The 25,059-nt window shown below is 39.8% G+C and overlaps 1 protein-coding gene across 3 annotated transcripts in view; it reads right to left on the reverse strand.

Annotated features, from left to right (window-relative positions):
• Positions 1-3,460: 3,460 nt before the first annotated feature.
• RASGEF1B (RasGEF domain family member 1B) overlaps positions 3,461-25,059 on the reverse strand; it is a 34,412-nt gene continuing 12,813 nt past the window's right edge. For all 3 annotated transcript variants that reach the window (XM_024767025.1, XM_024767035.1, XM_024767042.1), the window contains 12 exons: positions 23,782-23,904; positions 23,285-23,422; positions 17,584-17,796; positions 17,018-17,092; positions 15,508-15,603; positions 15,293-15,395; positions 13,521-13,600; positions 13,280-13,375; positions 8,124-8,219; positions 7,631-7,754; positions 6,399-6,471; positions 3,461-4,823 (listed from right to left, as the gene is read on the reverse strand). In XM_024767025.1, the coding sequence (XP_024622793.1) occupies positions 4,799-4,823; positions 6,399-6,471; positions 7,631-7,754; positions 8,124-8,219; positions 13,280-13,375; positions 13,521-13,600; positions 15,293-15,395; positions 15,508-15,603; positions 17,018-17,092; positions 17,584-17,796; positions 23,285-23,422; positions 23,782-23,904 (1,242 nt within the window). In that variant the 3' untranslated portion in view covers positions 3,461-4,798. The remainder of the gene's footprint in view (positions 4,824-6,398; positions 6,472-7,630; positions 7,755-8,123; positions 8,220-13,279; positions 13,376-13,520; positions 13,601-15,292; positions 15,396-15,507; positions 15,604-17,017; positions 17,093-17,583; positions 17,797-23,284; positions 23,423-23,781; positions 23,905-25,059) is intronic.

Below are 25,059 nucleotides of genomic sequence, written 5' to 3' on the forward strand. Positions count from 1 at the left end.
CACCGCGGAGCACAGGCTCCGGACGCGCAGGCTCAGTGGCCATGGCTCACGCGTCCAGATGCTCCGCGGCACGCGGGATCCCCCCGGACCTCAGGGCACAAACCCGCGTCCCCCGCATCGGCAGGACTCTCAACCACTGCGCCACCAGGGAAGCCCCCAGTTTTTCTTTTAATGATGGATTTTTATATTGTTTTTAAAGATGGAGTTCTTGTCATGATTATTAGCTGTATACTAATAAACACAGAGGTGTGTTAATCTAATTACTAATCATAATAAAAACAAAGCCCTCAGTGCTTTGGATTTCCTTTGCTGATCTCTGAGGATAGTACCACCCATGAGAATGGATCAGAATCACTTGAATTTACGCTCATTTCCAAAGTCCAGGTATTGTAGGGGGACGAGATTTATTCAACTCCAATAAAGCAAAAACCTGTGAAGCTCCAATACCAAGACCGATAACCGGCTTGCTCATGGGTTCAGCATATATGTACTGAACACACATGAACTCCCCACATGGCTCACCTGCACTTACGAGGATCCATAATCACATTGCAAAAAAATGAACAATGTCTATGGTCCTCCAGCTGCTGTGTCTCAACCAAGTTAACAACACACTCTGTTGAACTGACTTTCCCACAGTGATTCATCCAGAGAAAGATGATTTCACGCTAACTTTCATTTTCTCCAAGCAGCGTAGGTGGAAAGAGGGAAAGAAAGCAAACTTGGTTTCATGGTAGAAAACCCAATGGTTTGGCACTCTTCAAGGAACACATAATTTTCTTGCTTATTCTGAGAAATATTAGTTTCCTTCTTTAATTCTCTAAATTGTGTTCCATAAGCCATTACCTAGAAGTCCTAAAATGTTGGATGCTGTGCACGTTTAAACTTAAGTACGCTAACAACTAACTATTCTAAGACACCTGCCTCGTGCCGCCTAGAATGTGAGTACACATAGGGATGTTTCATTTCTTATTAGATCGAATCTCAGAGAAATGAAGCAGGGTTTTAGCCTTGTGGAGTGGGGTTTAAGCCTGTTGAAGGCTGCTAGCACTAAAGAGGGAATTGGCTACCTGGGAATTTCCTCATTGCATTAAGTAAAGAAAAAAAAAATGCATCCTTTAAGACGAGTTGATGCCTAAGTACAGAATTAAGGCATATTTTGAATTAGGGTCTATTTTGCACGGAGCTGGCCTCATTTGCTAGTTTTGAATGACAGGTCCTTAATCTTCAAGGTTTGGATACATACACCTCAAACCACAACATCTCTTCTGTTAGCCTTGTGTAGAGTCAAGTGATCTTGATTACATGAAGCAGAGAACTGAGGCAATTATCTAACCATTCAAACCCAGAAAATAATTTTGGCTTGACTTATCCAGGAAGTGCCCCCATTTTCTATTAAAACTCTGGAATCCCAGGTCTGACAAAAGTCTTTCCTTTTAAAATGTCTTAAGGGTAAAGTTAAAAGAGAGACCATCAGAATCTCTGAGTTTGATATGTTTAGTTAGTTTCCGGGTCACTAAGCACATTTTTCTCCAGGAAGCAAATTCAGGAATTCCTTTGTACCCTTAGCTCCAAAAACAATTTAGCCTAACACTCTTTTCTATCCTTGGTTGTGTGCTCTCCATCAGCATATCAAGACACGTTTGGAATAGAGGCAGAGGCTTTTGTTGAGACGGGCCACAGGGTAAACAGAATGCACCAAAGTGGAAGGCAGAGCATGTCAGTCATCTACAGTTGAACATTCCTGTGTAGTTTAGCAACTCACCTTCCAGTGCTGGGCTGCGCTTTCTTGGGATTCTAAGTGCAGGAGGCAGATGGGCAGCAGTTGGAAAAAGAAAGTACAGAGAGAAGCAGAAGCGTGCTAAAGGTACAGGACGGGTGAGGAAATGGCAGGGGTGTCAGAGCCGGGTCCAGTGGAGAGGGAAAGCTGACAACCTTCAAAGACAGAGGCAAGTCAACCCTTTTCCAATGGTTTTGTTAGATGAAAGGTGGGCCACAGCTGGGGAACTCGGGCCTGTGTCCCCAGACAAGGGACACTTCAAATTGTGAAAGGAGCTCTCTGCCTTCCCCACCCAACCCAGCTTGTTGTGAGGCTCCCTCTGGCCTCAGCTCAGAGCCTGCTGCTTAGGAATTCAGGGCGTACCTGGACAGAACTCTTCCTGAATCCACATCTGGGGGCTGACATCACACGATGCTGCTTATGCTTGTGTTTACCCAGGCTTCCACCCGGCCACAGAAATGATCTACGCACCTAGACCCTAACCCACAGACGGTGCACAGAGGAGAATGGTGACTGATTTCCACAGATAGGTTAGTACCTGGTTTAAACCACTGGCTTATCTGGACATGAAAACAAGAGACAGGTATGAGAATGGTAACTCTTTCTGTGAAGACTTTTTGTTTAAATAGCCTTAGAATCTCTAAGAATCCCTAATTTGTTAAGTCTAATACCACTTTAGGAAAATATTTCTCAGTAGCCACATTTATGTATCTAATGCCTTAATAGAGACCTTAGAGCATTTTTGCAAACTCATTGTAATGCTCAGAACAACCACTTAGAGAGTAGAGGTCAGCAAACTTTCTTTCTGTAAAGGGCAGAGAGTAAATATCTGAGGCTTCGTGGGCCATCCAGTCTCTGCTGCAACTACAAGACTGATTTGTAGCAGAAAGCAGCCATGAGAAAGTGCGTAAGCAAATGAATGTGTCTGTGTTCCAAACACTTCATTTATGGACGTGGAAATTTGCATTTCATGTAATTTTCACGTATCAAGAAATACTCTTCTTTCCATTTTTTTTCAACAATTGTCACCTTGTGGCTCAAACAAAAGGGGTAGACTTGGCCAGCAGCCCATCACTTGAAGACCCCCAGACACAGAAGGCTGAAAGGTGGACATTGTTGCTGTCATGGCAACACATGCAAGGTGCAGAGTTCAGGGAAAGGCAAGGCAGCAGTGCTGCAGGGAGCCTCGCTCCGAGGGTTCCAGGACCAGCAGCATCAGCATTGCCTGGGTCCCACCCCAGACCTACAGAATCCACATCTGCAGGTCAGTGAGATCCCCAGGTTCTTTGCAAGCTTGAAGGTTATACTGAAGTCTCAGAAGGCTTGGCAGTGTGATCTCAAGGCTGGGCTCTGGAATTAAAGGTCTAGTTCAAATCTTTGTGTCTCTCATTAGTTATACGGCCGCGGACAAATTATTATTAATATGCCTGTTTCCACGCCTAAAAAGCGAAGATGACGATCCATGGCGAACACTTAGAAGTGCCTGGCAAGTGATGCTTATTAACTGTTTACTATGATTGAGTTTCAAAATATCAAAGGCCCACGCACATACTCCTAAAGGCCACTTCCCCAAGGACAGACACATTTTCAGCCGGTCACTTGAGTTGAACAGCTGAGACTGCAGCTCCCCCAATACCCCCCACTGATCCCATCCATTAAAGAAAACAAAGACACCACAACTCCTGGCCGCAGAGTGTCAAATATATTGATGGTTGTAAAGGGACAGCTTGGAGACATTTTAGGTCCGCTGAGATGGCGTGCAGCATACAGACATGCTCTGTTTTTCTGAAACCATGTCATTAAGTTTGCAAATACATCTCTGTTTTGAACATGATGTCTTTTTTTTTTTCATTAGCACAGTTTACTACTACAGTTTCTCCTAGAGGAAATAAATATAATGGCTGTTTGCAGAGCCACTACAGATTTATTTAGATGTTTAACAAGGTGAACTATTTCACAATTAGTTCGACCTCTGAGTCAACAGCAAGATGTTTTTCATTTGTTTTGTTCACTGCTCTCCTGGGCGGGGGTTATCTTTTCCAATCTGTTCTCTGTTCACATGTTTAGTCGCCAACAGACTGTGAAAGGTGGTAGTGAAAAATAAGTCTGTTTAAAAAATTAAACTGTAATTAGGCCATGGGTTTTTTCCCAAGACCCTTAAAGTCAGATAATTTAAATTTACAAGAGGAAAAAAAAATAGGCATCATGGAAAACTAAGTAACAAAAACACTACTGAAAAACACATCTGTAGAACACAGTGGTCAGTTGTAAACAGCTCAGAAGGGTAAAGAGAACAGAAGGTCCTTCTAGAATGTTACACAGTCCAATGACAAACTCTGCTTTTTTTTCTAGTGGCTATTTTCCTACCACAGTGTTAGCTTCATTATTATATTAAATAACTTATATGGGTAAAAAGGAGTTTGCTAACCAGCAGCCAACTCAAAACCTTGTAGGAAGAGGGAGGAGGGGAATTCACAACACAGCCCGAGCTCAGGGAAACAAAGTCCGCAGTTGGCATCCAGCCAGCCTGACCCCTCCCGGCAATACCACTGAGCTGCAGTTTGGGATCTAAATGGAGGGCTTGCTTCCCCTCCCTCTTCTCCCTTTTTCTTTTAAGTTAACAAAGAAACATGGGCTTCCTAAGAGCCAGCACTCAGCTGGGCAAGTCCCATTAGCAGCAAATGTTGAACCAAATTAAAAAACACACACACACACACAAAAGAAAGCTCCATCCAGATGCAGAGCTGTGATTCACATGGAAATTCCAGGAGATGAATCATTGCAGAGTTGGGATCTTTAGAGGATTCGTCCTCAAGTGTCCTCAGTGAACATTACAGTCTCACAAAATTTGAGTCAGTCTGTCAGCTGTGGGGAATAAGGTCCCCGTCTGCTCTTGAGGGAGAGTGCTTGCAGGGACTTCATGATTTTTTGTGGCACTAGATGCCTGAAAACAAAGGCCAGCCCCTCGATGATCTGCTTGAACGCAGCAGCAGCTAGCAGCAGCCAGCATCCCGTGTGTTAAACTCTGCCCAGGAGGCTGGACCTGAGTAATAAAGAAGATAAGATAAGAAGGAAGGTGGCAAATGATCTGAATGAGGATGAAAATCCTCACCTAATACTAGTTTCATCTTTCCCATGTTTGAAGTTTGATTTTACATAGTTTAAAGTAAGTCAGACAAAGACAAACATCATATGGTATCACTTGTATGTGGAATCTAAAAAAATGATACAAATGGACTGATTTACAAAACAGAAACAGATTCACAGACGTAGAAAACAAACTTATGGTTACCAAAGAGGAAAGGTGGGGGGAAGGATAAATTAGGATTTCGGGAATAACATATACACACTACTATATATAAAGTAGACAAACAACAAAGAACTATACTCAATATTTTGTAATAACCTATAAGGGAAAAGAATCTAAAAAAGAATATATATATAACTGAATCACTTTGCTGTACACCTGAAATTAAAACACTGTAAATCAACTATACTTTAATAAAAAATAAATTAATTTAAAAGAATTTTTGAAGAAGGACAGAAAAATATTAAGCATTGAAGTCCTTCAGGTTTTCTGAGGGAAGTGCTAGTCACTTAAATATATATTAGTGGAGATGGCCAAAAACCTAGCCCAAGATCAAGTTAAAGAAGGCTCCCAAGTGACTATGGGAAGAAAAGAAAATGGGTTTGTCTACCTGGTACAAAAAGGCACATGGGACTTCCCTGGTGGCACAGTGGATAAGACTCCACGCTCCCAATGCGGGGGGGCCTGGGTTCGATCCTTGGTCAGGGAACTGGATCCCACATGCATGCTGCAACTAAGAGCTCACATGCCACAACTAAGGAGCCCGTGAGCCACAACTAAGGAGCACTCCTGCCGCAACTAAGACCCAGTGCAACCAAATAAATAAATAAATATTAAAGAAAAAGAAAAGAGGCACATGTTCCCAGAGTCTCTTAGTAGAAATATACATACAGCAATTTTGGTTATGGTAATACTATATCCTGGGCTACTTTTGCCCATTAAAGCATCTCAGATGGTTAAAATACAAACTTACCTATCCTAGTTTTGTTTGAAAATACTACAGATTAACAACATTTTTAAATTTGAAGAGATTCTGTATTACATTTAAAGTCCCAGCTCTCTCCCAAACCAAAGAGGGGAGCAAGATCTAGTCGATAAGTGACACATTCCAATTTACTGAAGCAGCTGGTACTTGGGTCTCTTTGATCTCAGGTGAAATAAGATTTTACTGTTAGAGCTATTCAGAAATACAGTCTGAACTTCTTATCTTTTAGATGAAGAAAATGTGTCAGTGCCCTTTTTAACATACCACAGGGTAATTTCAGTTCCTCATTCCATAAAATAATGGGAGAAAGAAGAACAGAGTCACTATATATCTGCCAGTACTAAAAAAAAAAAAAAAAAAGACAATAAAACTGAAGGATGGCAATGAGGATTCCAAGCCACAAAGATTCAGTTAACAGGAGATAAGCTACAGAGAGGACTTGGAACTCACAGGCAGGGACTCCCTGTGACAAGCTCGCGGCTTTCTTCACTTAAGGGCAACGTCTTTATTAGATCTGTACAGCAATGAGAAGCAATGAGACCCACCTTAAGGACTTCCATCTGTCTTTCTCTATATGGTTTTCAGGTCCTTCACTCTCATAGGAAGCCAAGTAGAGAGCTACAATCAACCAAAAGTACGAATGCATTAACGCTGAAGCCTTTTCCTGATACATTACCCACCTCCATCCATCCCCCATTCAACCTGAACCAAACCCTACAGCAAAACACACTCCTTAAAATATCAAATTACAACCGGGGAGCTTTAAGAACACAGAATACCACACTTTGTCCCTGACTGACCATCTCAACACAACCCCAAGGGCCTCTTAGGCCAAAAAAGGCACTTGGTTAACTAAGACAATTTATGAGGCAAAAAAAAGCTTAAAAAGGCAAGCCACAGGATGCGATCATACACTCACATTTATGTCCTTTACAAAGAAGGGGGATGCGAAGGGGAGCCTTTCCTGTTAGCTTTTTAAAAGACATTTTAGCAGGTAAAAAGTCAGGTTTTCTAGGCCAATTTTTCACTCTTCTAATGTTTTTCTCTTTAATATTAAGTCAAAAAGAATTCCAAAGATTTAAAAGCTTGTTATTAATTCTGTTTGTAGAGGCTAATAATAATCAAGTCCCCTCTGGAATGGGTCATATTAATTCAAAATGTTCTTTAGTCATTATCACAAATACTACCATTCTACTATGAGAAATAGTTAATGCTGCTATTGATTTCTATAATATTAGGTTATAACAGATTAATATAATCAATCCCCAAGTCTTTTACAAACTTTAAACTTCTGGTCAATTTTTTTTGTACACAATCACTGTTTCTGCCTCAAATTCCCTAATGTTTTAACAGTTTAAGACTTTCCACTGTTTGTTTTGACAAACAGCAGGGGCTAGCAATTGTTTTGTTCTTCAAATTACCTTGAATGTCAACATATCATGAAACACCTTTTTTCTCCATTAAAGCAAGCCTAAACAAGGGCAAATAATCCTTCAATAACTTTCCATTTGTGCCCAAAGCTCTGCAGATCTAATATTATAAAAAATGTTTAAACACAGACACGTACTGCTTATCGGTGAATGGTGAGTGCCTGACTCAAATATTTTAGGGATAAATCGTACGGTTTTCTATGCAACAGAAAATTCTTAAGATGGAATAAGTCAGAAGACAGGCCTCATACTACATGAGGAACCTGGCACCCAGCATTTATATGCTGACTTCCTGATCGTAGGGTCTGTGGATGCTGGTGGCGGCCCCGGCTGAACAGGCTACCCACCATCTTCACTAAAGACCGGTACTGTGAGCAAGTACTGTAAGATCTTCCGGTCCCTCTCAAATGGACACTCCACTTGCTTCCATGTCATGAATTCACTCACTTGTTTGGCCAGTTCCCAAAATTTCTAGAAAAGAATAAAATGAAAGTTGAAGTTAAAGGCAGTTATCAAAAATCATGAGCTTGGATGAGACCACTCCATTTAATGTTCTCCTCTGGCTTCTAATCTTCTGAACTCCATAATTTTCTTAATTTAATAAAAATTAGCAATAGATATTTGCTAGGTAGAGGTCCAAATTTACTCAAGTACCTCTGGATAATAATTTATAATAATGGTGCAGCTAATTTATTCTAGTCAGCATTGTTATCTTCTTACAAATTAGTAGGGAAAGAGAAAACTTGGCTCGAGAACTTCAGAAGCAGCTTAGATGGCCTGGGCTCTCTACAGTTGCTGGAGAAGCTAGTCCTTCTCTGGGCTCAAATCTTGCAGCCTTACCTCAAAGTTGACATGGCCGTTGGGAAGGCGGTTGGCACACCCCTCATTGAGGAAATAAATATCTTTGATTAAAAGACTGAAGAATGGTATCACAATCTAGAGAAAACAAAAAGCTCTGGTTTGTTTTGGGCAAATAAACATTTAGACTCTCATCAAACAATATAAGAAGTTAATGAACAGCATTGACTCTGGATTACAGAGTAGGCTATAATTAATTAAGACAGGTACAGTGTTTCCTTTGCCTCCCATGAGAGCAGTTTCCTTCTTTATATAGTTTTGCATAACATAAAAATGCTGTTAATAACCAAAATGCAGCAAAGACGGGTGGCACTGGGAGGCAGATTGGCTTCACATTGTTGCTAGTTTCCCCCATTTTTCTCAGGGCAATAGCATATAATCAAATCTGAGAGTTCTAGCTATAATCAAAGAAAAAACATCTAAAAGAACTCTTACTCTTCATTTAGTTAGAGCAAAATATTAATAGAATACCTGCCACTGCAGGTACTAAGAGCTTAAGATGTGTGACCCATCTCTCTGTGAGAATCTGTGCTGTTTTTATCATTTAGACATCTACATTTTAGATGAACTTTTTCTTAGAGGAACATTTTCTTTTCCCTTGAAGATACTGCTCAAGATAACGTGAGGGCACAGGGTTTTTGGTAATAGTTGCTACAAACTTCCTGTTGAGTAAACCTGGCCTTCTTGTGACATAGCAGGTAAGCACCTGTTCTCATGGGAAATCACCGAAGTGGTACCTTGCACAATATGTTGTGAGGCAGGCCCAGGTGAAGGAGGAATATAAATGTGCAAATTAAAATTAATGGCTGTTTAAAAAACAATGAGCCTTCTTTAGTAAGACTTTCCTGCCTCACATCTTTGGTTTGATATGGTGGTATTTAATTAATTAATATAAAATAATAATCTCTAAGAGAGTACTCAAAATTAAATTCTACGAAGCCCAGAATGAACAAAGAGCAAAGCTTTGTTCTTCCACTTTGTAACTTCCACTTTCTCTCAAACGCCAACATGCTTTTGAAGATTCTAAATGTGCTACAATGTAAATAATGCTGCAGACGCAAATCGTGGACCTATGTTGTTTACCCAAGAGCAGGTTTTTGAAGGTTCCCTAAGCTTATGACTCACGTGGTACACCTATACTAGATGAATGACAGGTCTGGAGAACAAACATTTTGGCTTGTACTTAAAAACATTAAGTATCAATTTTCACTTCTAGGGGGAAATTCAGATTTTTCCCCTAAAGTCATTTAAAAAAAGATAGGCTTTGATTTTTTTTTTGTTTCGTTGATCTCTGAAAATAGCCAAAATGAATCTTCAATTTCGACAGCCCTTTTGAATATACTTTTAATCATTTGCTATTGTCTGGAAGTCTCTACACTGAATTCGTAAAGATCCCCTCATTACCTTCTCCTTCAAATATTACTGACTATATCTCTATTATTTTAGAACTAAACAGCCATGGTAACAAGGATAAAAGCACACCCGAACTTCACCTCTTTGCAAGACCACTTGTCACTGGGGGGTGCTGGGCTTTGGTTCTGCTAGACCTCAGTTTAAAATCTGGCTCCACAACTGACTGGACGTACAAGCCAGGAGTCCGCCACCTGTGGCCCGAGGGCCAGCCCACCTCACCACCTGTTTTGGAATGGCCTAGAAGCCACACGTTTTACATTTTTAAATGGCTGGGAAAATATCGAAAGAATAATATTTCATGAGCATGAAATTAAATGAAGTTAAAATTCCAGTGTCCAGACAGCTTTACTGGAAAACAGGCACAGTCATCCGCCCACCTGCGTACCGTCTATGTCTGCTCTTGCGCCACCACATCTGAGCTGAGTAGTTGCAACAGAACCCGTATGGTTTACAATGCCTAAAATATTTAGGATCTGGCCCCTAAGAGAAAGAGTTTGCCAACCCCTGGTATACGCCTAAGAAAGCCTAGTTTCCTCACCTTAAAATGGGAACAGTACCTCACTGACTTGTGGTGAGGATTAAATTCAACAACACAGGTTTGACCTCAATTAAGCATTCCCTCCAAACCAGTGGGCCCCATACAAGGGGACAAGTATTACTGATGTATCATCATAAGGAAAATGAGGACTGAATTATTATCAGGATGCAGTATCTGCCTAGTGTAACAGCTTTTAAGCAAGAACTTTACTTCTGTGCCCTGTTCTGTAGTGCTGGGCTGTGAGATTCATGTGGTGCTGATCACATGAATCATTTCATATACATATATATAATGGAATAAAGAAACTGTAGTATATATGCTTGTATGTATATATATTATATATATGTGTATATATGTGTGTATATATAAATATACAGACACACACACACACTACAATTTCTTCATCCATTCATCCATCAATGGACATTTAGGTTGTTTCTATCTTTGGCTTTGTAAATAATGCTGCAATGAACGAGGGGGTACATGTATCTTTTCTAAACATATAGTGTTTTTGTTTTCCTTGGATAAATACCCAGAAGTGGGATTGCTGGATTGATCCACTATTAATTGTCTGAACCACTCTTCCAAGAACACAGCGATAGAAACAATCTCCCTTATGATCATTCCTGTGCTGTTCCTTATGCCCATATGCCAGACAGAAGTCTCACAGTCTTCTTCAACGTGTCATTTCCTCATGGATGGTGCCCTTCAGATGTGCAGCCCCTGCATAAATCTACCACTGTAAAAATCGGGAGACTATAAGGGCTTCGGATTTCCAGAGTGTAGGTGGATGTACAGGCTACTACAGGAGCAAAAGTTTGCTTTCTGAGAGGTCTTTCAATGAAGGCTTTAGTGGGAGAACGTCTCAAGTAGTAATGTTCTCTAATTCCCTTTCACAATATTCTTGGCAACTATACCCTAAAGGCATTATCAGTTCCACAACTAGAAATGAATGCTGATGATCAGAAATGGAATTGGTGAAAGGACTGAAAACCATGCACTTGTATGAGAAGTGGTTAAAAACCAGGAGACACAAGGACTCACAGAAAAAAACAGCAATCTAAAGATCATTTAATGGGCCTGATGTGAAAGATAGATTTTTTTCTATATGGTACCTAGAGATGTGCCACATTGGCCACCTAAACATAATTCAAAGAATATCAAAGATTATATTACTTTATTACACTGCCAGGAAGACTTTAAAATAGGAACTGACTTAGGAATAAAGAGAGTCTACCCTCACTTCAAAAAAGAAAACAGAATCCCAATTCTCTTGAATAAAAGATGAATTTTTATCCCCAAATGTTTTCATTTATAGCCTTTGAGACCACCTGTGAAAAAGAAATGGTGTATTGCTTTAAATTGGTGGTGGGATCATTTGTTTTACGAACTACAGAACACAATCCATACACTCACACAAAACTGGTTAAAAAAACAACAAAACTAAAGCAGACAAAATTTAGTAAATGATGGAAAGGGTAAATACTGGAAAAAGCTATTAGAGTCCCACGAGTACAACGTTCAGTGAGATCTTTGTGGGAGGGCTGGACTTCAGAATTACTTTGGCCAGTACTGCAGCTCCTGACCAAGAGAGATGATTCTACAGCCTCTTCCTCGCTAAGGCAGAGGCCCTCTAACTCACGGAGGTCCTGCAGAGAAAGCCTTGCTTCCAACACGGAGAGGTGAAGAAAAGGCTGCAGACAGCCTCCCACAGGTCTTCACACTTCAGGGTACTGGGATCCTCCCACGCATGTGATCATTTCCCAAAGCTTGAAAAACTTCTGATTCGATTTTTCTCAAAGTAGTCACAGGAGTACTGGGATGTGGGCAAATAAACTTGATATTTTTCTTTTTCATTCTCCTCATCCTTGTTCTTTCTCAGAGAGCTTTAACCTTCTTTTTAAATTTTATTTATATTTTGGCTGCGCTGGGTCTTAGTTGTGGCACGTGGGATCTTCCTTGCAGCATGCGGGATTTTTTAGCTGCAGCATGTGAACCCTTAGCTGCGGCCTGCATGCGGGATCTAGTTCCCCAACCAGGGATTGAACCTGAGCCCCCTGCATTGGGAGCTCGGAGTCTTACTCTTACCCACTGGACCACCAGGGAAGTCCCGGGCAGGTAAACTTTAAAAGCTGGTAAACTCCCTCAGGCTAAATCGAGATAGTTATCTCTGCTTCATTCCTTCTCTGACCTTGTTTCTTTATCAAAAATAATAATAATAATGATGTATTTACAATATCTCGCAAACATTATCAGAACTGATATTTTGGATTTCGTTGAGCAGGAATTTAGCATGTTTAAAAGCTGGGGTTTCTTTTTGTGTTTGTTTTTATTTTAGATCATGGTGGCTGAAGATTTTTGGGGGAAGTGATTGAGAGGCCCTGAAATTTTTTACCCTCATTTTCATTTATTTGTTGAAGACATAGTTTAAGTTAGAAGATGGATAGAATCTAAGCAGAAAATAGCTTTCATCAAGCAACCTTCATCAGCCCATTTACTGCAACCAGGTATTTACTTTTCAAATAACATGATCTCCAAATGTCAAAATGACTTATCCTTCCCATGTATGAAATGTGCCAATGAAGGACCCTCTGAGTCAGAAGTACAGTTGATCCAAGATAATGTGAAATTGTTTAAGGGCGGGGCAGATAGAGTGAGGATCATTCATCTCTCAGACATCATCTCTGTACCTTTTCTGCCACCCACATATCCAATTAGTAACAGCAGGCCTAATGCTACAGCAACTAACCTACTTTCTGAACATAAATGACTTAACCATGGGAGGTAAGCTAATTCTTTAAGAGAAAAGGTTACATTAAGTCAGCCACCTTGTGCAGAGTGTAAATGTCTGTTTTCCATTTAATCAAATTACTCTCCAATGCTATTAGTCATCTTAACATAGGACTTAATATTTACTGCTTGAAACGCAACTATGACACATTACAAAATAGTCATTTAAATAATGCAATAATAACATTCGCAAATTTCTCCACCAAGTTCCCTTTCCCTCTCCTCCTTCCACCCTTCCTTTAGCACTCCCCTTCCCTCTGTGGCAAGTGATAAAAATGTCTACAGCATGCGGCCTTGCTTTCTTAGATCTAAACTAAAAGAAGCTCGGTGCAGTAGTTCACATTTCAGTGCAACACATGGCAACTCTACTATGAATAAAACTCCCTTAAACCCATACCTTCTCTCTGCTGCTATGAGCAGTTAAAGACCTTTGTGCCGCCCCACGAAGAGCTGTTCGATAATTGTAGAAATTGCTTGAAGGGTCCATCTGATGCTGAAGACAAAAGAGAGGAGAGTATTAACTACACACTTCTCACCTGCAGAAAGTTTACGAGAACTTACTTTTAATGCCACATAAAAAATTCCAAATAATTCAGGCGCAAAATGTTACATAACAGCAAAACAACAGCTCCACGTACCTCAAGAACGTCAAACTTGGCTGTCTTCACTTTGGCCCAAGTTTTTTTCAGTCGAGAGACTGGGCTCATATTCATGCCAGCTTCCAATTTAAAATGGAGGGGGAGAAAAAGAAGGTGGAAATAGAGAAATAAGAGAGGTCATTCTAACCTATGTTCTGAAAAAGTGTTCATTACTAAGTGGAAGGAAGTTAACTTTATACAAAAAACCTGCCAAACGATTTTCCAGAATAGTGGTCCCATCTCATACCACCACCCATGTCTGAGAATTCTACTTGGTCCACATCCTCACAATATTTGGTTCAACTAGTCTTCTTAATTTCAGTCACTCCCATGTGTGAAATGCTATTTCACTGTGATTTTCATTTTAATTTGTATTTCTCTGATGACTAATGATGTAGAGCATCTTTTCATATACTTAACGAGCCATCAGTATATCTTCTTTTGTGAAGTGTCCAAGTATTTTGCCCTTTTTTTTTTTTTTTTTTTTTTGCGGTATGCGGGCCTCTCACTGTTGTGGCCTCTCCCGTTGTGGAGCACAGGCTCCGGACGCGCAGGCTCAGCGGCCATGGCTCATGGGGCCCAGCCGCTCCGCGGCATGTGGGATCTTCCCGGACTGGGGCACGAACCCGTGTCCCCTGCATCGGCAGGCGGACTCTCAACCACTGCGCCACCAGGGAAGCCCCTTTGCCCTTTTTTTCATTGGGTTATTTGTCTACTTTGTAGGGTCCTTTATAGATTTTGAATACAAGTCCTTTTTTAGCTAGATGTATTACAAATACTTTCTCCTGTGAAATGGATTGCCTTGATATTTTCTTAACAGTACAAGAAGGGAATTAAATAATCTTCTATTACCTAGACTTTGGATCTTTCAGGTCTTTGATGTAGATGAACATCTGTTCACTATTTTCATGGAGTAAGCCAGACAGAGACCTGAAGCTTAGCCAGTATTTTTATGGGGGAGATAAAGGGGGAAAAGAATCTTTTTAATGGAAAAAAGAATTGGTGAGAGGGATTTATTAGAATCAAAATTATTGAATTAAATTTGGTAGATTCTCTGGCTTCAAACTGACCCTGACTCTGAAGAGTCAGGCAAATATTCAAATATTTACTGAGTACCTAAAATGTGTAGCATATCACATATCATTTATCATATAAATTAGAATATTTTTTAACGAAAGAGTCATTAACCATAATTGTGGCAAGAAAACAGGTATAAATTGGGAAAACCAAGACACAGTGTTACCCCCTGCCCTATGTTTATAGAATGAACAGTCACTAGCATGAAAATCCCCACGATACAGAGGAGGAGCAAAGTTTATATGCTGGGCTAATAAGGTCAGAGGATGATAAGTACCAGTGACTTGGGTAGTCAGAAAATGTTCCAGTTTCTCAGGCTGCCCTCTTGTCTTGCCGATGGAATCATCTGATTTAGTCCCAGATCATATATTTCTATAATGCTTGATACACAAGCTACTCAAACACTTTCTAAAATCCTTAGTTTAGGCACATATCTCACGTGTAAGCCGTTATACATAAATATTCAGATGAGGAAAACCTGACTAAATGTATTCCATGAACTCTTATATACTTAAAAAAGATTACACATACTTGTACCAATTTGGATATTTAAAGCATTCTGGATGTTCTGAAACAAGTCTAGATTAAACAATACACTTTTCATTAACAAAACTGTACTATCTACAAATTTTCAGTGGATACATTTCACAGGATCTATAAAAATAAAGGACTCATATCTCTCAGAAAACACTCACAGATTATTGCCATCAAGGAGTTAAAGTTGCCAATGTTAAAACACTCCCGAGCTACGTCAATGAAATACTCAATCATCCTTGCTCGGTGCTTCTTCTTTACAGGCTGTATAGAAAGAGAAAAAAGAGGGCAGTTATCCAACATGTAGACCCAACAGATGTAAAATAAGTATGAAAAGATAATATAGAGGGCTAGAAGAGAAAATTCATTTTCTCACCATGCAGATTTCTGTAGCAACCAAGTAGCTGAGACGATTAAACCATTCCACGTAAGCTTCTAAGTTTCGTGTTTTCTTCCGTTCACTGTAGCAACTCTACAGAGAAAGGAAAGTGAGCAGAGGAGTTGGAGGAAAAAAAAGAGTGTATTAAGCTCTCCTTTTATTCAGATGTGGGCCTTTATTCTCAGTGTGTGAATTAGGAAGGCTTTCTAGGATAAGAGTGGGGGCTGGGAGGGGAAAGAGAGACAGAGGGAACCACTAACATTCTTGACTCTCCTTACAGAAATATCAAATCTCTTAGTATAGTCCAGTGAAAACCCGAAGGTCTAGAAATCTATTCTGCTGCATTCATGACAATCTATTCTGATGAATTCATGATTTGTGCCTTCTCTCCCAGGAAGCTAAGTTACTCTTGGGGGGAACTGTCCTCAGAAGCACAATTCAAAAACAAAAAAAGGGTCTTGGCTGCATTCTAAAACAATCTTGACTAATTAATGGGGTATGAATACCAATTGCTGTCAGCACAGCATGGAGAAGCTGAAAGCCCAGAAGACTAGAAAATTTTCTCTTAAAATAAAGTCTAGGAGACAATTTTGGAACTTTGTGTAGCAAGAAAGTAAATATCTTCCAAGGTAGATAAACAGAAGCCTACATCATCCTGGTCTTTAATAGGGTGAGTGACATATTGTTCCAAAACAAAAAGAAGTTAAGCTCATCTCAGAGTTCAAGGCCAAACTTGAACAGGTTAATTACACCCCTCTTTCCTTCCTTCCAAATGAAACAAACAAATTTCAAAAAAGTCCACTAGCCTCCTATTGCAAAACCTAATCTTGACTTCCTGTACTGAGCAAAACTATTCTAAGGGCCGGAAAACAGCTGCTGCCCCTTCTCCCAAAGGGGGGCTTTCATTAGTGGGTGATGCAGTGTTTGCTTAACGATTTGAAATACTTCCTGGAGGTCACTGGGGGAAAAATTTCTTATGTGTGTGTATACCGGTTTTACAGCCCATGCCTAGTGTCAGTTTCTTTCCATATGGGCTGCATCAGGCAACAAACCTGTCATGAGGGATTCACCTTAAAACAAGAAGCAAGGCAGTAAAGACCCATCCTCAGCACACTGGATGTGCATCCTGTCTTTATAGCCTCTGCTATTGTTGAACCATGAGCAGAGCATCCTTTCGTATTTTCCTTCTGACTTAATCTGCTAAACCCATTACCCTTCTATCTCCTACCTTCACCACCACAAATGCCCGCGCCTACTTGCTTATTAAATTTCCCAATAAGGAGGAAGAGAGGTTAAAAGTTGGTGGTAGGGTAAGAATATCGTCAAGGCACTTAGAGACCAGGCTCAAGAAAAAATGTAATGAATCAGGTACGGCTAATGAAAAACAAAAAAAAAGTTTTTAAAACCTAAAACAAAATTGTTCCAATTTCTGTCTCTTGTACCCACTATCATAGACTAAAGAATTCCATTGCCAATTTCAGGGCTGACCTCTGGGTAGACCAATTACCTTGTCATTGTCCAAAGGGTCCTTCTGCACAAATGCCTGAACAAATTCTTCTGGGCCAATATAATTGAGCCTCTCCTGAAACACAAACCCAGCAGGTCAACAGTATTAAACAAAAGGAGAAGAAATGGTCTTTCCGTTCTGTCTACTGACTTTCAACACTACCCTCATTTTTTAATGTAGCTTGTGAAATAAGCCTTTAACCCTCAAAATTGTCATCATCTTCCAGGTCTGAGCAGAGGCAGTTTTCTGCCTGGGTCAGTGCTACACTAGAGAGTAAAAGGCTGAGCGAGTTATGGAAAAATTAACTACAGGGGGAACATGAGGAAGGTCAATAAACTCTTTGCTCGTCAGTCTTGCTTAGTATTTATTTTAAAGTGAACTCCCAAAATATCAGAAATAGTCATATTCAAATGTCTAAACAAAACACGTTCCAGCTATTTCATAGATTATTTCCCATTTGGATTATTCTAACCTCTCCCTTGACATTACCGCTGACGAACACACTGTCTGGTTGTCAAAGCAAATCAAGTGTGGGTTATAAAAGACAAGGATGGCAATGGCCTTACTAGCTCTATGTGAGTCAGCTGCTGGGCCAACGTGTAAGGGTCACTGCAGACAGTAATAATGTCCCTTTGTATGGACTGTGGCTTGGTCTTGAGAAGTGTGAGCCGATCTGTTGACGTGGAGCTGATTTTTGCCAGGACTTCCTCATACTGGCTGAGCGCGGCAAGTTTGCGGATTAGACACTGGATCATCTGCTGGACATTCTTCCTATATGTCTGCCAGGAAACAAGCAAAGGATTACCTCCTTGCTCTGCTTGTCTGTTTTCACCACTACGCAAACTCAGAGACTCTGTACTTCAATGCTTTTACCTTCACGTTGGACAACCACCTTGGTTGAGGGCAGTTAGAGGATTTGGCTTCACTCTAACAGTTTAAAAGAGACACATACACATAAGGTGTCTTTTCAGATCTGTAAGACTTAGTTCTTTTCTCAGGCTGCTCTTGAGAGTACAATTCAAGTTGGGCCATGAAAACACAAGGATGATTTAGATGAGCTACTGAGGGAATCCAGTATAACAAGAACCACATATAACTAATGTTCTCTGGGCTGGTATAGGAATGTACTGGTTTTCTTTTAGTAGGTTAAAATGTGTTGATCTCAAGTCAGAGCATCCTTTTCCTAATTCTTTTTCTTTAGGGTCCCTGTCTAGATTTTTCTCCTTCTAGCATTCCCAATCTCATTAGTCTAAGGGTACAGACAGCTACTTAACAGAAATACACCATCACTTCCTACTCAGCCCCCAACCACCTTCCTGCTTTCCACATAGAACATGAGTTACCACCAAAAAAAAGCAGTGGATATTCCTTTTTGGTGTCTGACTTCCAGTTGGTTCATGTCCATTTCTTCTGCATTCATGAGTCAGTGCTAATGTTCACCACCAAACTCTTCCACATGGCAATTCTACTCATAATGCTACTACCAGGTGACACCTTGTTTGTTACTACACCAGGCTACCGCCACAATACTTAAGAGAAATTGGTTTTAAAGCAATGCGTGTATTACAGATAAATGTCAACCTCCTGACTTTTAAAACAGTTGTTAAGTCCAAGAAAGAGCTCCACAATCAACCAATTCCTAAGGTAGAGTTACATGTATAAGTTAGGGTATTCTTTTATTCTTCCTTTTTCAGGCAAAAATTGCCAAACTAACACTTATCCTTCTGGGTAAACTGTGACATCTGTTATCAAAGAAAGGCACACAGGCTGCTTCAATGCTAACGTGGTCCTTAGGTTAACAGCTCCAAAGGAGGACAGTCCTAGTGAATTTACAGATGAAAGCCCTATGTCCATGCTTTACTAACTAATCAGCTCCTTTTAAAAAGGTACCACGATATCATTTTCTGAGATTAATTATCTGAAAATTAAATGGCATCTTAGCTACAAGTCTAAGAAACATCTTTTTTTACGGAAGTAATTTGGTTTACCAGAGCATATTATAAAACTTTAAATGAATAGATATTTGCATACTTAAGCCAAGGAAAATTAAAAATAGAAGGAAATGATCAATTCTCATATAGTCAAGGCAAAAAGGCACACACAACCTTCTTTCTTTTCTTCTTCTCTACTTGTCTGATGTATATTCCTGAGTTCTTTAAACTGGTCCATTAGATGACCTTTTTCCCCTCTACATTCACAGACCACCCTGAAGTCACTAATGAAATACCTAAGTGTTTAAAAAATTGAGGCTTCAAGGAACCTATCTTCCACACAGCATTAAGGTTATCAGTTAAGAAGATGGTATCTACTCGGTAATATGGTTGTCACTCAAAGAAAATGCCTCTTTCTTTGGAATTCGAAGCAGTTAAGGCCAAATTGAGGGCTATTTTAAATCCCTTGCTGGGGGTGAGGAAAATGGGTGAGGAGGGTCAAAAGGTAGAAACTTGCAGGTATAAAATAAGTCAGTCATGGAGATGTAATGTACAAGATGGTGACTACAGTTAATAACATTGTATTGAATATTTGAAAGTTGCTGAGAGAGTAGATCTTAAAAGTTCTCATCACAAGAAAAAAATTTTGTTAATTATGTAAGGTGACATGTTAACTAGACTTACTGTGGTGATCATTTTGCAATACACACAAATACTGAATCATTATGTTATATACCTAAAACTAACAGAATGTTACATGTCAATTGTACCTCAATAAAAATAAATTAATAAAAATAAAATAAAACCTGCATCCCTATTTCCCTTGCTTCTTCTACATTCATAGTCTTGAGTTACATAAAAATCGATGAACTTAAAATGGTTTCTTCAGTCTTCTGTCCCAAATGTCATAATAAATGCTCCCTGGGTGATTCTGACATGCAGCAAAGCCTGTCTGGTGAAAGACTCTTATTCTACACTTTAAAAAATGCTTTTTAGGGAAAGAGGTAGAGTAATGGACAGTGGAGGATTCAGCTAGTGAGCAAAACGCAGCAAAATATAAGGAGAATATGTATGCAATAGGGTATAGGGGAAAAGCTATTCGAATAACAAAGAACGTGAGTGTGTGCGTGTGTGTGTGTGTGTGTGTGTGTGTGTGTGTGTGTGTGTGTGTGAGACAGAGAGAGAGGATATGTGTGTGGCCTCTTTCAAAAGTTTGCTGCTGCCATTTGATTCCATTCGAGAAACCAAACCTTCGTGTTGTTAAGCATGCTCTTTTACGGAATCATGGATTGCCAAGTACGTACTTATTCTTTTTTATAACTTCAAATGCCAGTGGCAGTAATTACCTGGCAGATAAAGACAGAATAAAGACAGGTCCCGTAAGGAAGAGAAAATTGCACTGTACCTACTATAGTCATTTGTCATGTAATTGAATCATCAGCTTCATTTCGGGATGCTTGCTGTCAAGTCCTAATAAACCTCTTCATTTTGGGCAAATCCTTGGGCGGGGCGGGTAACATATTAAGCTATACTATGTGGAACTGTCCTAGCAGATTCAGAAGAACTCAACTAAATTATATAGAGGGCACACCTGGATCCACTGACTGCCAAAGAAAATCCCTAAAGTCCCAGGCAAGAAGCAGCAAGTCCCAACCCAAGTGCACACTCCTTCCCATGGAGGGAGATAACTTTTCAGCGGAGGGAAATATTTTTTTCCTATTCCAGTAACCGATTAGCTTGTTCACTCATTCGTTCATTCATTCAAACACTCCTGAGTGCCTATTAACTACCAGATACTGGGCTGGAAGTTAAGGATGCTATCTGAACAAAAGGAGCACAGCATGGAGTCTAGTGAGGAAAAACAAGTCATAAAGAAAGTAATTACTAATCACAGAGTGCTCTGAGGGAAAGGCTGGTGAAAGCCAAGAATGGGGGATGACCATGGCTGGGGAGGCCAGGGACGGTGTCTGCAAGGAAAGACACTTAAGCACATGGCAGATAAGTGGCCTCCCAAGCACAGAACTGAGGAAAAGAGCATCCACCACAAAATTTTAGGGCTGAAGGGGACATTACTACAGGGAGGTTACCTCTATGATTTAGAAATGAAGAAGGAGCAGAGACTTCAGGGGACTTGCCAAAGCACTCAAATCAACCACTGCCAAACGTGGACCCGATTCTGAACACTGTCTAGAAGTGACTAAAGGAATACAATCTCACTGGAAAACCCAACCTGATCATGGCAGGTGACATCTCTCCACTCAAGCCCTAGGCTTATCTTCTCATCTCTTTTCACACTCAAAACCGTCTGAAGATCTCAGGTTTATCAAGGATTTGTTATTAACACAGGATGGCTGATAGGAAGCCCAGGCACAAGGCTATTTGGTCCCCATGCTTGGTTCCATCCAATTCTTGAGTGGCTTGATCCTGTTAAAAAGAGATCGGAACCAATCTGGCCAACACAGATAGAAGTGACCCCCCTCATGGACTCCCATGACAAGAAGGACAAAAAGCCATCCATTTGGCATTGTATCTGAAAAAGATTTTTAAGGTGTTCCTTTTGGGAAAAACAAGTCGTCATCTCTACCTTTTAAAAAGGCAACAGGAGGAAGGGAAGCTGACTGCCACATCAAGTTAAGTACTGACACAGAACTTAACTGAAGTGAAGCACTGCCTGACTCGGAGCTCAGCCTCCACACAAGAAAAAGCCCTTACGATGCCACTAATCTTTTGAGCAGCTTGCCATAAACTTAGGTCACGGAGCCAGCATTGACCCTGTCAAGCAACACAATAGCTTCCCCTCTAAGAAAAGATTTACTACAAAACTGTGATGCTTAACTTTTGCCTTTGTGAGTGACGGACCTACCAATTCCTACCTTGCTAGAACCTGTTACACGCAAACTAGCAAAATGATTAGAATAGTCATAATTTGCAGAAGGACTCAGGGAACCACTCATTCAGGCTTGCAGAAGTAATGGCTCTCTTGAGCACCAGTGTTCAGTATAATGTCATAGGGGAAGTGTAAAAGGGTTAATTCCATTTTCATGAAAACATAATGTGGGAAGCAAGTGAGTATTTTTCAAGTGCTAATCTTATATAATTTGTCTGATTTTTTTTAAAGTTAGGGGAAACAGTATTAAAATGTTTTCGCCAGAAGTAGACAGACTAGATAGGTGTCTTGTTCCATGATCTTGACAGCACAGCCCTGAAGGAATGATTTCTCCAGGTAGGCTATTCATAATGGGAAAATGCATTTTAAGATGGATGAAACAAGACATCACAGCCTTTGCCAAATGCTTCATCTACCTTTTTCTAACACTGTATCTGTGCCTAAGTACAGAAACTACAAAGATATCCTTGCCCAACAAGCCTCAAAACAGAGTAACAGCCTTCCAGGCCTGCTTCAAAGAGGATAACCTTGAATTTGTCACAGCTAGGTAGCTCAATTGAGGGAAGTGATATTTATGAAAGATTATCTAACAGACTTACTTTCCATCTCCATCTAAGTCTAGGTGCTAAGCCTTGAATCAACTTCCAAGCACAAGACTTGGATCCTTTTTTCTTTGTCTTCTCCACTCCTAAAGAATTACTTTTGCTAATTTAATATATAAATTAATATATAATCTTTTGGCCTCAGTTTTTATCAAGGAACATTTGTTATAAACACAATACAGAGCAGTTTCCATGATCTCATTCACAAAGTCCTTGCAGGAAATCTTTTAAAATTTTCATTTAATTTAATGCTTTGAAGGATTACTATGCTTTTTCTTTTCTGACAGTGAAAATTACATAACCAACTGTATTTCCCTTTTACCTGGAGCTTACAGTTAAAATACAGCAATCTTGTCCTACTCTACTGATTCTCAGTATTAGCACATTTGTTTTCTCCCTTCCATGATACAAACTCTCTATTTCTGATTTATTAATATATTACTCATTACCTGTTAATATATAAATATGTTATTTTACATGTATTAGTGTTTATATCTCCTAATGTGATATTTATAATCTAACTTGCTGGGTCAAATCTTTTTGGAAGGAAGAAAGTTATAAATAAAATAAAATGAAAACACACTTGCATCATGAATCCTGTGCTTGAGTTGACATGAACATACCCCCAAATTACTCACATAAAACTCTAGATCATATCCCTTTGAAGTGGGATTGTATAATCATCCCCCTTTGACACACCAAACAGACCAGTATGCTATGGAGAGGACCTGCCCAAAGGCAACAACAGAAAAGAAGCAGTAGAGATGCCGATGCATAATTTAGCACCACTTCTCACCAAGACCCTGCCTGGAAATTCCAGTAATTGTACTAAATTCAGGTTACCAACCTCCTCACCACTGGCTATTCGGTGAGCCAGATCTTTTAAGTTTCTCATCATTCTTTCATCCCGAAAATCATAAGGAAATGTTTCTGTCCATTCTGTCAGGAGTTGAAGAATTTTGGGTGCAATTTTTCTTATCTGATTCTAGGGAGAAAAAGCAAATCAAATTCAGTGATATCTATCAAATAAATAATTACAAACAGGGTTAATGGTAAACTTCTAGTGCAAAGTCTTTGGGGTTAAAGAAGACTCTTGTCCCCCTTTCCCAAGTCAATGTCAAGTGCTACCAACTTAAGGCAGGACGGAGGGATCTTCCATGGCACTAGATTTATATTTGTTCTTTATACCTTTCCAATTCCCTCTGCATAGCCATGATACCATTTATGGACCTCAGCCTGGGGAGAAGCTATAGTTACTTAAGGAAACCAACTTCACAAAATCTAAGCCATAAAGCTACCAAACTTAATGGAAAAAAACGTTAAGTTCAAATAAGGTATCATTACCTTATCACCACTAGGATCACTTAGTCTCTGGTGCTCAACACATAAGTGGCAAACTTTGGCCATTAGCTCATACGGATGCATAAATAACCGAGAACTCAGTAGGAAGGTAAATATGTACGTTCTCTGTGGCAAGAGAAAAAAAAGTCATCATGGTTATATTCTCTCTGAAACTAGTATCTTTCCTATATATTATACATCATATAGCACTAAGTTCTCTTTAACAAAGTTAAAATGCTACAGTTTCAAAAGTGATGCTTACTAGTAGTAAAACAACCTAAGATGGATTTCTCCTTTACTTTGTGATATGTATTTTCCCTTAAACCATACTAAAAATAACAGAAGTACAGGGTAAGTTTAGCTGCTAAATTATTCACAGTACAGTTTTACATCCATCCTCTGGGAGCCAGGATACCAGGACATATAACTCAGTCTAGTAAAGAAGAATGAAATTCAGCCCAGGGAGATCAATCTAACTTAAATATACCACCTGTACAGATTCTTGTTCTGTGTCCAAATATTATGGTAACTCAATGGAAACCAAAAAAATCACCCAACCCACATCAGCTCAAGAAATCTCCAGTGGGTCCAGTATGACACACTGGAGCATTTGTGTGCTTGTGTCAGAACATTCAAAGACAGACTTTCAAGTAATCTATTTACTTGCTCAAAGGCTAAGCAATCTGATAAAACATAATATCACACGATATACTTTTCTTTAACCACAATGTCTCCCCAGAAGCCAGTAATGAAGTAAAGCTTATTTGTTATAATACGTTCATACTCCCAATAAGAAGAAAAATTCCATGGGTTTTTCTCCCCCTTCGGTGCCTTTTGTAGCTCATAAACACTTACAGGGCTGAACAAGGGATGCCTTTTACTTTTGATTAGAAGTTTTCCCTGTGTGGCAACATATCTGAAAATGCTACGTAACGAACCTCACACACACAGAGATAACTCAGTAAGAAACATTAAGGTGAACTACAGTGGCAAGCACAAACTACCCTCTGCACACCAAGGTCATTATTATATTTATAAAAACATTCGAATCTAGCGCCTGGATATTTTCATGAAATCTTTATCAACAAGCAGCTGTTGCACAACAGGGGCAGCCGTAGCACAAGGGAAGGGGGAAGAAACATCACGTGCCCCAGAAATAGAAAGCCTGGGTTTGAATGTTGATGCTAGGAGTGAGACCATGTGCAAATTCCTCAACATTCTGAATTTCAATTTCTTCCTCTCTAACCTCTTGGAATTGCTGTAAAGACTGAGAAAATGTAA

This window comes from Neophocaena asiaeorientalis, unplaced genomic scaffold (assembly GCF_003031525.2).
Source record: "Neophocaena asiaeorientalis asiaeorientalis breed wild unplaced genomic scaffold, Neophocaena_asiaeorientalis_V1.1 scaffold848, whole genome shotgun sequence".
NCBI classification, from domain to species: Eukaryota; Metazoa; Chordata; class Mammalia; order Artiodactyla; family Phocoenidae; genus Neophocaena; species Neophocaena asiaeorientalis.